Here is a 13,661-nt window from a genome sequence, read left to right as displayed (position 1 = left end):
CAGTTCTTGGGAGAAAAAAAAAACTTATCACCGTGTGATTGGGGTTATGGTGATAACTAAATTCTTTAAACCTGAAACACAGGACAGGAGACAATGTAAAATTATATGTTTATTGGTTGATGTCCGTCGCAAAAGTGATGTCAAATATAATTATAATAAAAGATATAAAAACAATGGTACACTGTAAAATCAAAATGAAAGTGCATAACAATGCCACAGATTCATGTTCATGTGTTAATTAAACATCATTATATAAGCACACAATTCATTACACAGGTACAATAATATGTCTACTATACATCTTTATTATAAAAATAAATGATCAAATTCAAAGTGTGTAATTACATTCTAATGGGGGAAATTAGCTAATAATATATTTGCTTGGCTAGAGAGGGACTTGAAAGGAACAGACCAAAAATAGAAAATGCACGTGTGATTGTTTACAACTCGGATGACAGTGACTTCCGGTTTCACACAAAAAGGGGGGGGGGGCTTGCTTACAGAGAGCAACAATACAAAACCCTAACTTCCGGATTTATCCAAAAAGGGGGAGCTAACAAAGATGACAAACATCATTGCAAAACCTAATCTACTATATACAAACACTGACTATGGTTAAGCTTAACACATCTATTATCTTAACTCGCATTATCTCAACATTGAGCATGAGTGCACAAGTACTAAATTATACCTTAACTTGCAATCAACATAAAACAATTAAAGCCTGATTAGATGTTCAATATCACAGGACAAGTTCACTTACATTGATACTTTCTGCATATTTCTTTTTGTAACGAATAAATAGGAAAAACAGCAAGATGGACTGCGCGTTTGCACAAAATGTAGTGTTTACATAACTAAATGTAAAACCCGTATATGGCGGATATACAATATCCGAAAAGTGCTTAAACTTAAAAATCAGTTTCTAATCAAAAATATGTACAGTAAGCTAAATAGAAAAATGTTGTTACTTGATTCTTACACATTACCTAAGTGAGATAAACCTTACTGGTAATTTAAAAATAATACAGCTAAATGCAAAATTCTCATGACACAATTTGATGATATTAAATCATTACTAAAAAGTTCAGCAGCATAACCAGTTTTCTATAAATGTGATAAAAATTAAAAATACAAAGAACAAATAAAATCTACATACCTGAAACACAGGACAGGAGACAATGTAAAATTATATGTTTATTGGTTGATGTCCGTCGCAAAAGTGATCGGACAAAAACCCTATAGCGTCCCCTGTCCCGGTGTTGAGTTATTCTTGCCATTAATTGTTCCCAAAAAGCCGTGAGAGAAGATTAACTCATTCTCGACATCAAAGAAACGGATTGACACGAGGGCTTTGCATTACAATGACTATTACGTAATTAAGAAAACAGGAATCCTTCGATAGATGAATCTAAATAACTTACTTTTGATTACTTAAAATGGCACTAATTGATTTCACAACTTTTTACGAAAAATACTGTCGAATGGCTAAAGGCTTTTTCCCTAAGTAAATCCGCGCAGACACAATTTGCAAATAATATATCTTATATGGTCAATATAATTAAAAATATAAAATATATTTTGAAATGAGCAAAAATAGAAAAATATATTTAAGGGTCAAAATGACACTATGAAGATTTACATCAAACAAATTTTGATTTAAAACAAGTCATATCTCAACATCGCAAAGAAATCTGTGACTTGCGAAACCAGTTATATCCCAACCATAGCAACGGTTACAACGGACACTACGGGAACGGACACTTCTACCGCTGACAGTTCCTTTCAAACACGAGGACGTGTTTTACCGGAGCGGGGGGATATTATCACAGTGCAAAATTGACTGTTCTATAATTATCTTTATTTCGGACTTTACTTTTCAAATACAACATTTATTTTGTCATATATTCTTAGAATTTAATGTTTACAAAGTGAATTAGCCATTGACACTCGGCAGACTCTTTATTTAGTTGTTATTACAAATCAGACAGATGTTTCTCCCAAGAACTGCTAATCTCTTGAAACAACATTGCGTAATTATATGCCTTTCATGTCTTGGCCATCAAAGACTCATTGAGTTAATCTAATTACCTAATACCTGTGAATCTTTCACTCAATTCATTTGATGTCATCAAATTGTCACATTTACTCATTGTTTAGATTCTTATATATACTGAATCGTATTTGTCAATCTTCAGTTCGGAGGCCTGACGCATTACCGGCCACTTCCGTCTGTGTCGCTTATTTGTTTGTTATTGTTCATCTTTTAAATTCGATTGATAATAAATACGGAATCCTTCATCACTTGGTTTTACTTCTCTGGAATTGCATATTGGTGGACCCTTGGGAATACGGCATATATAACCTTCGTTTTTAACTTACGGCCCACAGCGCGCCTCAACCTTATAACTTGTTCCTTTTACGCCAACATCCCCTCACCCCGTCCGTACTGCACACGGCGGATATACAGCTCCAGACGAATTCCCTAGCACCGTAAAATCTACGCGGTCACAAATTAATTACAAATGCTTTTACAGTTAGTTTTTTAGTTACATAAACCGCCTATAACTTTTTATTGTCGTTTCTTAGCTTCGTTACATCATCTTAGGCACAAAAGCTTCATCGGTTAAAAAAACAAACAAACAAAAAACGAAAAAAAAACCATAACACTACGTCATTTATAATCATGTTGTTAGCTATTTATTCATAACCCTATTAGCGCCCAATGAGTGATTGATTTTATGACCAAAAAATTTCAAGGTGGGAGACAGGATTACGAGGTTTTCATAAGATGGTTCAGCAATTAAGGACCAAAGAATTTGGTTTCATAATTATAAACATTATTACTACAGACCGAAGATCAACGTATTGAATTTTTAGTTTTGGATGACCAAAATTCTTGATCATGCTATGTTCTAAGCAAGGGTGTTCTTTAGCATATATGGCTATCCTAAAATATACTGCCGAGGGAGATGTCATTGGTCTTGTTCTTTAACTAGATTATGGATATAAGACGGGGGAGCAGTCATTATTGACAATATACATGTACATATATAAGGAAGCTGGTAGCAAAGCGTCAATAAGATTTGAGTGATGTCATCAGCGATCTAAATCTGAACAACACATGGATTCAATCTGCAATGGCCGGCGTGTAATCGACTTTAGATATTTGACGAGTTTTGTAATATTTGTGCGACTGCATTTTACCTTTTCTTTCACACATCTCGGACAAATCATCGATGAACATTGAAATGTCTTAGTAGATAGCGCATGGCATGACGTACGTGTAAACGCCTAGTGAAGTTCGATCCGAGTCCTATATAAAAAGACTTGGTCTGGGGTAAAAAAAAAAGTGATTTAATCAGAATTTAATTATCGGTAATAACATCCAGGTGTAGCACAGATGACAGAGCGCGTGTGAGAGTGGAAAGATGATATCGACTGTTTGGCCATCACTAATTCCCGGGCTATTGTCTCCAACAGACTTGCTCCATAAGGTGTGGCCTTTGTTTATCCTGAACAGCGCCAATCTGTGCGCTTTCTAATTTTAAGTCACTGAACGCGCCTCTACGCCTGAATCAGATATATTTAAAAACAAAAAATCTCACAACCGCCGCTTTGACTTTGGGAAGGAAATACGCCAAACTTCAAACGCTTCACGACCCTGATAGGAGGTTGTAGAATAAACAGGGTTATTTTTCTACTTCAGTCAGAAATTAAACTTCAACTCTACCTTTCCACGTTGAAGTTATTCAGGTGTTTTAAATTTGTATATTTAGAACACAGGAATACTATGTCTCAATCACGGTAAGCCAACTTTTTACATATCGTGTATTCTTTGATTAAAGTTGCGCAAAGGATATTTGCAATCGGACGGAAATGAATTATTGAAAGCTGTTCGTGATTTATATCTATGTAAAAATAAGATTAGAACGAACGGAGCCTAATAATAGGATGTATAAGGAATTGCAGGTCATCCGAAGTCTGGTTCTGTACTGCATTTATTCTGCGATATATTGGGATTAATATGTAATAGGTCATCTCTGTACATTCCTTAGAAATCAACAATATCTATAATTTGATCTCCCACAAAACGCGCTGTGCCAAGGCACAGGTAACTGATCTGCAGCTCAGGATTCAGAGAACGACTGGGGTTTCTACAAGTTTTTGTTTATGCAAATTTTTAAAGGGTAATTTTTGGCCAATTTGTGTGATTAATTGAAAGATTCGGAACGATTACTATATTTTAAATAATTATGATATACTGTAATCTTCAATGATATCTTAAATTGTCCAGTTCCATCCTAAATATTTAAGTAGACAATGTTCGCTGATCCCAACAGAGTTTATTAGTTTGATTTGTTCACAAATTTAAAATATAAAGTTTAAACTGTTTCCTATCAGATTGCTACATAAACGTTTTCAGCGTTGATCTAAAATTAAAAAGTTGATGAAAAGTGAAAATTTTGAAGTTGATGAAAAGCGAAAATTTTGAAGTTCAAGATCGTTCATGCTCATACAAGAAGTTTTGTACAAGAAGTAAATATATTAAAATGCGACAAGTTTAAATATTTCTTTACAAGTTTCTTTTAGATTTATAGTCCTTTTTTTTTACTTTGACAAGCATTTATAGAGACATAAACATATGTCAAATATTGAAGTGTTTACACATGGGAATGAAATTATCATATGATTTGAACTTGTAAATTTTGTACTACCACTATTACCTCTTAAAATATGCTAAAGTTTGACAGGATTGAAACTATGGCACTTTTGAGGGTTTTCTTTTCTTTTTATGCCAGAATGCCAAATTAATTATTTCATTTCAACTATAAACCTTTTCTATGTCGGAGAAATCACTGACAGCGATGATATATACTTTCCTGGTTATCTATAAAATATAAAAAGCGAAGGATAACATGTAATAGTCTCATTCCAGTGGCAGACCTATTTGTCTAGATTGCCAAAATCCTTGTAGTTTATAATGGAGCTAAATCTTTTGACTTAACGTTAGAGTTCATCAAAATAAGGAGCAATCACATGGAGCCGCATCTTTGTGAATATTTTGATAATATGTGTGTCAGTATGTCCCAATTTCCCATCTTAACTGTCTAGATTCCAAGCAATGCATTAAATTGCCGTTATAGAATATTGTTTCTAGAATTACTTAAATCGCAAAAACGGGAACTAGATAAATTCCAAGTTTTATTATTAATCGTCTGCGTTGAATCAATTTCAATAAGAAATGGGAATTAAGTATAAATGAAGATGCATTGGCATCCAGGACACGACGTCAACGCCCATCTGTTACCTGCACGTGAAATTAAACGCACACATGCGCGTGTTGATTTGTAATTAGAATTGATGGCGCTTTAATAATTAACAGAAACAGATATTTTAGATAAATGATTATATATATTCTAAATCTCCAGTCTGCGTTTGTTGCATATTTAATGGAATATTTTCGGAAGGATTGCTTGAATTAATTGACGTTGCAATAGGTCTTTTACTGGCGCCTGCGTGGTAAATTTGTATTGTATACGTTTGATTAAATACAAAAGGCTCATCGAATATATTAATTAAAGATGGAATTAGAAAAAAAAATTAACCCTACATCATCGTCACGGTTTTGGCTTGAACTTTACTGTTTTAGGAAAAGTATAACCAGAACTTGGATTTCGGCACAAACTTTTAGAACAATGAAGCTATGTTGTATCCACATCGAAAGAAGATTGATTGGTTATCAGGTGTGAATGTGGCGGCCATGTTGAGGTGTTTTGTTTCTCCGCGCGATATCACGTACAAACTTAAGTTGATGTCAGACTTGATGGATCACCCCAGATCGCATTACCAATTGGGTCACATTTGTTCAATATGAAAAATCTTCCCTGATTATTTTAACAGGGTGTGGAAATTCCATATATAATGTAGACCCAGTCTCAATCAATGGCTTATTCGGTCTAAGTCAATTGTAATTTTTTCAATAAAACATTATAAAGAAGACTATGGAACATGGGTGTATTTGAAACAACTCAGCCATTTAATATGATTCTACACATGAATTGCAAAAATGGGATCATTACTACATGTATAATTGCATTTATTTCTACCGATCGATTCAATGTTTCGCACAAAAGTCCATTATTTATCATGTCCAACCCCCCCCCCTTTTTTTTTTTACATGTACACTTGTCATTTCTTTATGAGATCTCTTGACCTCCATGACAGTTAAAGCCCCCTTCCCCCCTGTTTTCATAGAATTAAACTATTATAACGTGTGAATAGAGTGATCTTGCATGTTGCAGTTGCCTCTGCAAATGTTAATGCTGAAAATAAAAACATGCCTGCACTTAGAAAAAGCACCGGCAGATAAACGCTTTATTTTCCACAAGGGTCGTTTCCAATTCTGGATGAGTGACAAATATACACGAGAGTGTATTCAGACATTAGTATTTCTTGTCTATGGTATTAGGTTTTTTTTATCCATAGCCGAATAGTGATATGTTTCCATTTATTGTCTACAATTTTTGTTTTGATTGAAGCAAAATAGATTGTCATTGAAATATCATCCTATCGGATCAGCACTCACCCCTAGGTACTGTCTCATCCGAGACCAAATCCCGTCCCGATAAGAAAGGGCATCGACATCAGAACATTCTACATAGCAAATCACCACCAGTGATACAGGCAAAAATAACCTCTATAAAATTGATTATAGCAAAATAACTACCTCCATCGAATATCTAGTGGGCAGTTGTGAAATGCTAGCAACTATATTAAGTCGGCATTAGATTATTCAACGACATTTTAAACAAACCCCAATCGATAATTCATCAATCTGTGCAACAGTGGGTCCTTTGCAAGATCAAAAAAAAAAAGTTCGCCCAATGTTGGGGTGTCTTTATTTTTTGTTTGCACTGCAGAATTTATGGCCATATTTCACTCGCAGACGATTATGGACTTAGGATGACGTTATTAATTTTCTCGTTGCAGACGATGCTTGGCGATACATGACAAGAATGATGCTGTTCGCTGGTCAATCCGGTCCTGTCGAGACTTATGAACGCCACTGCACTCAAGGTAACCATTGCCTTCAGGCTCCTACTTTGTGCAGATCATCTCCATGGTAACTTTCGCAATCAGTTTCGAATCTCTCTGATATCAAATCATATTGAATAATAATTCTAATCGCAGACTTGCATTAAGAGAGAAAAAAAAGATTTATTCATGAATTGGTCAATAGAGAATGTCTCATAACACCCGCGTTAAAACAAGATAATATCGCTTGATTCGACCAACACAACAACAGTGTTTTATGAAGAGGTAGGTACATGAATCAACAGTCATTCGTTCACGTTAATTGATTGCACATCGCTTTTAAGCATTGATGCTAAATGAATCTCGCAGAAAAGACATTTCGTTAAAAGCCTTTTATGACGTCAACTTTATCATAAGTATCGTAAACATTTGATCCGAAAATCATTTGAAGCCCTCACGACATCGTGGTTGTACAATTCAAAAGCTGCTGATTGAAATTCATTATTTGTGTTTGGACGGTACCGTCATTTTGTTTGTACACTGTATGTTGTCTTTAAACGACAATGTCAATTTGTTTGTTTGGTATTTGTTCGGTACTGCCAATTTGTTTGTTTGTAGTCTTTGTACAAGACAGTCAATTTGTTTGTTGGTAGTATTTGGATAGTACTTATATTTCATTAATAATTTTGTTTTATCTGTTTGTTTTTTGCCTTCGGATGGTATTGTCATATCATTTTTTGTTTGTTTGGGGTCTTACGGTGGTTCGGAAATATTTTTTGTTCGTAAACTTTGTATGGTACTAATCTTTTGTCTGTCTGTTTGCAGTCTTTGGATGGTACTGTCCAGGTCATGGAGGGACCGGGTATTCCACTGATTAAGACGGATTCCAACTATACTCGATACGTCAGTACTGAAAACCTGATATCAGAATCCCCGAGTATGGAATCCAATTCAAAGCATTCGGATGGCAAATCAAACCTTGGTTTCCGCTTGTATAGCAGGAAGCAACTGATTGAACGGAGAACCAAAGTAGTGGATGCTTCGTTTGTTCTGGGAATCATTGGCATTGTTGCGAATGTGATAGAGACAGAGCTACGGTACGGTGGGATTTCTAGTACCACAGAGTCTGTGATTCTACGTATTGTGACGTCAGTCACTAGCGTACTGTTAGTTGCGTCAGTCGTTGTTTACAACTTGATCGGAATCAAGTTGCAGCTGATCACGGCAGGATTAGAAAACTGGCGTCTGGTCATCAACTATTCCATAATTATAAAAGTGTTGACGGAAGTCCTCATCTGTTCCATCCATCCTTTGCCGTACGGTGAGATCCGGGTACCTGTGGTAGTGGTCACGTATGGCAATGATGGTGCCGTGTTTCAGGATAAACGCATTCCTATCAATTCCCTTCTAACCGTTCTTATGTTTCTGCGGCTATATTTACTGTGCAGATACTTAGTGGTTCACAGTGACCTATTTAAGGACACGACCGTGCAAAGTTTAGGAACCCTCAGCAAAGTGAAAATCAACGCACAGTTCGTGTTCAAGGCCTTGATGACCACACATCCGGGTTCTTGTTTGACAGCTATTCTGCTATGTACTCTTTTGATCAGTAGTTGGTCAATTAGAGTCTGTGAGTACCATACGGTTGATATGAACCACGGGAATTACCTACAGGCGCTATGGCTGACGGCCGTCACGTTCCTGACTCTTGGTTACGGTGACGTAGTTCCGAACAGTATATGCGGCCGAATTATAGCTATTACGACTGGGTTAATGGGGGTTGGTATAATGGCATTATGTGTTGCTGTGTTAGCTCGAAAACTTGAACAATCCCGAGCGGAGAAGTACGTACATACATTTGTTCAGCAAATTAAACTCGACAAACTACACCGGCATGCTGCGGCGGATGTCGTTAAGCAGGCCATGATGGTTTGGAAACTGCGGAGGACTGGACTTTCATTTCACTGTCCACGTGTTCTGAAGCACCGCCGGAAACTATTGGACGCCATTAGACGGATGAAGAAGTCGCAGTTTAGCAAGTCTCAGATGAGGGACAGCGTGATCGGAGTGGTCGAAATTTCTAAAAATATCACAGAAATCACAGACAATACCTCAACCATCAAAACAGAGCAAGAAAACATTCAACAGAGACTAGACACTCTGGAAAAACTCATGACTAATATGCACAGCCAACTCTACGAGTTGCGAGAGTATCTCCGACAAAAAGACGCAACGTTGCGGACTGAACCGTCATTAAAACCAACGTAATACGTCGCAAAACGTCACTTTTTTGTTGTTTTTGAAAACATCTCTAACACTTAACTCTGTATTTATCACATCTTTTTTTAATAGAGATGTAACATACATGTGGGTCATGTAATATAAGACGCTATTATTTATATGCAAAATATAATTATGCAAATTGTTACGTCTGTTGACGCTTGTTGAACAGTTGAATTTTACTTTTGTTTTGTTATATGGTTTTGTAACCTGCTCATATTCTCCAGATTTCCAATATCGGTTGTACTTTGTTTTCAGTATTTTGTTAATTTTGTAAGTTTTCTTGAATGGCAATATACTGAAAACTTCACATGTCTGTGATTTGATCATTAAGATTTTCCCCCATAAACGGCAACGGAAAGTTAAAATTCGTATTTGTGCACTGCCACTTGTCCATACCTCAAAAACCTTCCGATCCGAACCCCTTTGAGTTCCGAATGTCAATAAAACATTAGATAGGTATACACATTTTGATCATACAACCTATTTTTACAACTCCACGTATAAAAAATACTAAATAAATGCAACTTATTGCAGACAAATGAGTAAAACACTGGAATAAAACAATTTAATGACTAAGTATCTTTATAACACTTTAGAGCCATTGTACTCGTTAACAGACATCTATATCTTGGTCAATTTATTCGTCAGAGCCAGTCGTACACATTCCACAGAAAAGCAAAAAAACCTGCTCGACAAGTATGCAGCTAATTGTGTTCCTATTAACTAATTCACAGAATACACAGTACAGCTACATTAAGATTGGACTGTTGCTCTGGTAGGCAGTGCATGCCAGAACGAGAAATAGATAGTGATTCTTTTTGGCACTGGACAGTGAAGTGACGACGTCCGAATCCAACCCATGTCCAGTACTCGTCCTTACTCTCGGTTAACACTGTTGGTGTAGTTCATATACTTATATTTCTAGCTGGAATAAGCTTCGGATATGGAAATGAAGCATGGTATTGCTTTATTAACTTCACATTGCATTTTAGTTTAGATATCGGAACAAGAAAATAGGTTTAAAGATTTGATAATTTTTGTTATTGTTGATTAGAATACCACTTTATCGTTCAGATTTTGAAACAATGGTGGATTGTGAAAGAATTGTAGACTAGAGGGGGGAATAAACCGACTTGTAACTGTTGAATAAAAAACTAAGCTGTCTGTCTGACTACTAATAGACTGTTGTTAAGCTGTATGATACCAAACATATTATTTTCATTTACATCGACAGTAAATTGCTTGAAGATGAATTGTTGTCTGCTTGTCTTTATCAATAGATACAAATTGCATGTCTTGGCCAGGTTTGACCCTGTTCTTTCAATTTGAGAGAGAGAGAGAGAGAGAGAGAGGGAGAAAGAGAGAGAGAGAGAGAATTTAATGGTAGGTTTATTAATTTACGGCAAGACAGACATCTACATTTTTTAAACGCAAACAAAGGTTTTTGATTATTCTGATATGTTTTTGATAGTAAAGGTCCTCAACTTTGAACCTTTGCTTAATCATCGGAGTTTTTTTTAAGGATCTCCCGATATTACAATTTCTATGTCCCTAGGGTAATGGCCGATCTTATGCGTTAGTATAGGTTATTTATTAAAGGCAAACTATTCATTTTCGGTGTTTGTTTCATAGAGCGAATGAAAATGGAAAAAATAATTCGGTTGTTGGTCGTTATATAGAATTGTCACATTCAATTCCAATCTATTTTACGCGATTTATAGATAATTTTCATTTATTGTATTAAACATTGATTCAACCTTAAATTCTCAGAACTCATCGTTAGTTGATATCAGAGCAATAATTCGTTCGGAAAGGGGGATTTCAGATTGATTGAGGTAAAAAAAAAAACACGAACACACACAGCAATGTCTGTATTTAGAATTTAATTTAATTCAAATTTTTTCATAAATGAAAGTCAATTTTTAATTTTTCTTTTTTACAGTTTATACATTTTATATTTTTTTTCGGTTGTCATTTTTTACAGTAAACATGTACTAAGGAGTAAATACGTGTATCTATACTATTGTTCCTTTACACAAGTGATACAACTGATTAACTAAAATCCTACCTCTTAAATTACTAGCTCGCTTCATTAAATATTCAATGAGGCTAAATGTAAATATTAAAAGACAGAATTCAATAACTACGGCCACACACTTGATATGAGCATTTAATTTAAAAGCTCTGCTTTTTAACCTAATTTTCCACAAAGGTCAAAATACATGCAAAAAACAAACAACCCCCCAAAATAAATAAATAAATAAATAAATGAATATAGTAATAAGAAGTCTTAAAGTCGTACACACAACAAAGTTTTACAATACGGTCATATGCAGTTAGCTGTAAAATGTAAATTTCCGGGAAAACTGTAGATGGCTAACCCATGTTCTCCGATAAGCTATCTTTCTGCAAAATGAAATATTTGTCTAATGATTTTCTATGTTTAGCTCAATCTTTGTCAAAGATACGCAGTACATGTACGAATTTTTTTTTAAAACAAATAGATCTTTGATTGTTACTCTTATCTCGTCACACATGACTGGCAATGTTACATCATTTTGAAAAATCAACAATTGCGAATTGGATTCAAACACTAAACTTCTGGGTGCGAGGCAAGCGTCATGCGGAGTTTTAAACAGACTAATTCGGTCTTTTAAAGTCTTTTTAATGATGAAAATATTTCGTTTGACTGAAAAGTATAATGCAAAAGAACGTTTGTCTGCAACAGGACATTTGTTTGTACCCCGATAAAACCCTACAAAAACTCAAAAGCGCGTCGAGAGTAATAAGTGCAAGGTCAATGTCACATAATACGCATTTGCGCTATAATTTTACCGATAAGACTTTAAAAAAAAACCACCGTCGCGCTAACACAACTTCACGCAATACGCAGTCGTAGTGTTGCAATTTCGCTGTATTAGAGGGTACGTGGCGTTTATGCGATCATGTGTTCGTTGACGATGTAATTAATCGTTGTCTGAGGTAATATTCGCACGACGGTGTATCGTGTAAAGTTGTGGCATTTTCAAAGCGGGTTGCATGGCGTTGCGACGACTAGCTACATGCAATTTTTGTTTGGCGTCGGCGTTTGTAAAGTGCATTCCCCAAACGCGCTGTTGAGTTTTTCCATTTGCTCTATCCGGACACCGTTGTAAAGGTCAAATCATTCAAGGTGATAAAATCGAAAAAGTTTCGTAAATCAAATTACTGTAATTGATATTACTACAGGTCTCTACGGGGGGAACAATTACCATCGGTGAGAATCCATTGGGTTTTAGGAGGTATATTCGAAGCGGAGTGACCTTGCCAAAAACTGCAATGGTATTGTAAGTCAGAGTTCATATGAATATTCAATTGTGTATCATTAATTCTTAGTACACGTAAAAAGCATATTAACGAAGCTGGAGGGTCAACAAATTAATCACTAGATCTGCCTTAGATATTTAAATATGATATTTTGGGCCATAAACTATTTAGCTTTAAAATTTGAACATTTTCCTATATATTTATAGAGAGCTCTTCGTCTAAAGAAGGCGAATATAGCCTAAAAATGGTCACGAACATCCAGCTCTCTTAATATAAGCAATCCACGACGGCAAAGTATTTTAAAGCTTTGTGTGAAGTACACGTATAGTTCGAGAATACAGCCTGTCAGAGCTTCTGAATTCTTTTTTTTTTTTGGCACTTGAACCAATGATTTTGCAACGTCTCGACAAAATGCCTAAAGACCCTCGAAGGGATGTGAATCAATGAATCATATGCTCCTTGATTTCTAAATAGAACGGCACAAACAGAGAGCAACTTCATATAGATTTTTCTTCTTCCAAAAAAAAATAGATATCTCCTCATGTGATTTATTAGTTCGTACTCGAGATACTCGGGGTAACGATAATACCTGGCCGGTATAAAAGAGACTGGTGAAATACCCGTTCATCTTCTAATGTGGGATTTTATTGTTAATTTATAGCATTGCTGTGTTCGGTGACGGACCGATCAATCCAGGCTTGAGGTTTATACTGATGTAATATCGACTTGTAGTCGAGTTTTCTGTTTTCATTCTGATAACGTCTTTGATGCAGTTTAAGTGTTACTGTAGCATTGCTATCAAAAGGTCAATTTCAGCAGAGGGGGCGAAAAAGGAACATTTATCGATGATGAAAAGGGAATCAATTTGAAAAAAAAAATGTTTAGGTCAGCTTTTTATGGTCATTTACTTTATCACACAAAAGAAGTTTTGGTTGCGTTTGAAATTATTATGTATGATAATTTTTTACGAGATATCAAACAACGATGCAAATGTCACCACCAGATATAAATACTAGTATACATGTCAAACATGT

At 35.5% G+C, this 13,661-nt stretch overlaps 1 protein-coding gene across 9 annotated transcripts in view; it reads left to right on the top strand.

Moving 5' to 3' along the window:
* LOC105328597 (small conductance calcium-activated potassium channel protein) overlaps positions 1-10,574 on the top strand; it is a 29,798-nt gene extending 19,224 nt beyond the window's left edge. For 6 of the 9 annotated variants that reach the window (XM_011429530.4, XM_011429532.4, XM_011429529.4 and 3 more), the window contains 2 exons: positions 6,994-7,080; positions 7,864-10,574. In XM_011429530.4, the coding sequence (XP_011427832.1) occupies positions 7,060-7,080; positions 7,864-9,306 (1,464 nt within the window). In that variant the 5' untranslated portion in view covers positions 6,994-7,059 and the 3' untranslated portion in view covers positions 9,307-10,574. Of the gene's footprint in view, positions 1-3,392; positions 3,808-6,993; positions 7,127-7,489; positions 7,557-7,863 lie in introns of those variants that run through there. The other 3 variants (XM_011429540.4, XM_020067357.3, XM_066078446.1) reach the window with 3 other exon arrangements.
* Positions 10,575-13,661: the final 3,087 nt, after the last annotated feature.

Source organism: Magallana gigas, chromosome 3 (assembly GCF_963853765.1).
Source record: "Magallana gigas chromosome 3, xbMagGiga1.1, whole genome shotgun sequence".
NCBI lineage: Eukaryota > Metazoa > Mollusca > Bivalvia > Ostreida > Ostreidae > Magallana > Magallana gigas.
Note: the sequence above shows the minus strand (reverse complement) of the source record. Positions and strands in the feature narration are given on the sequence as shown.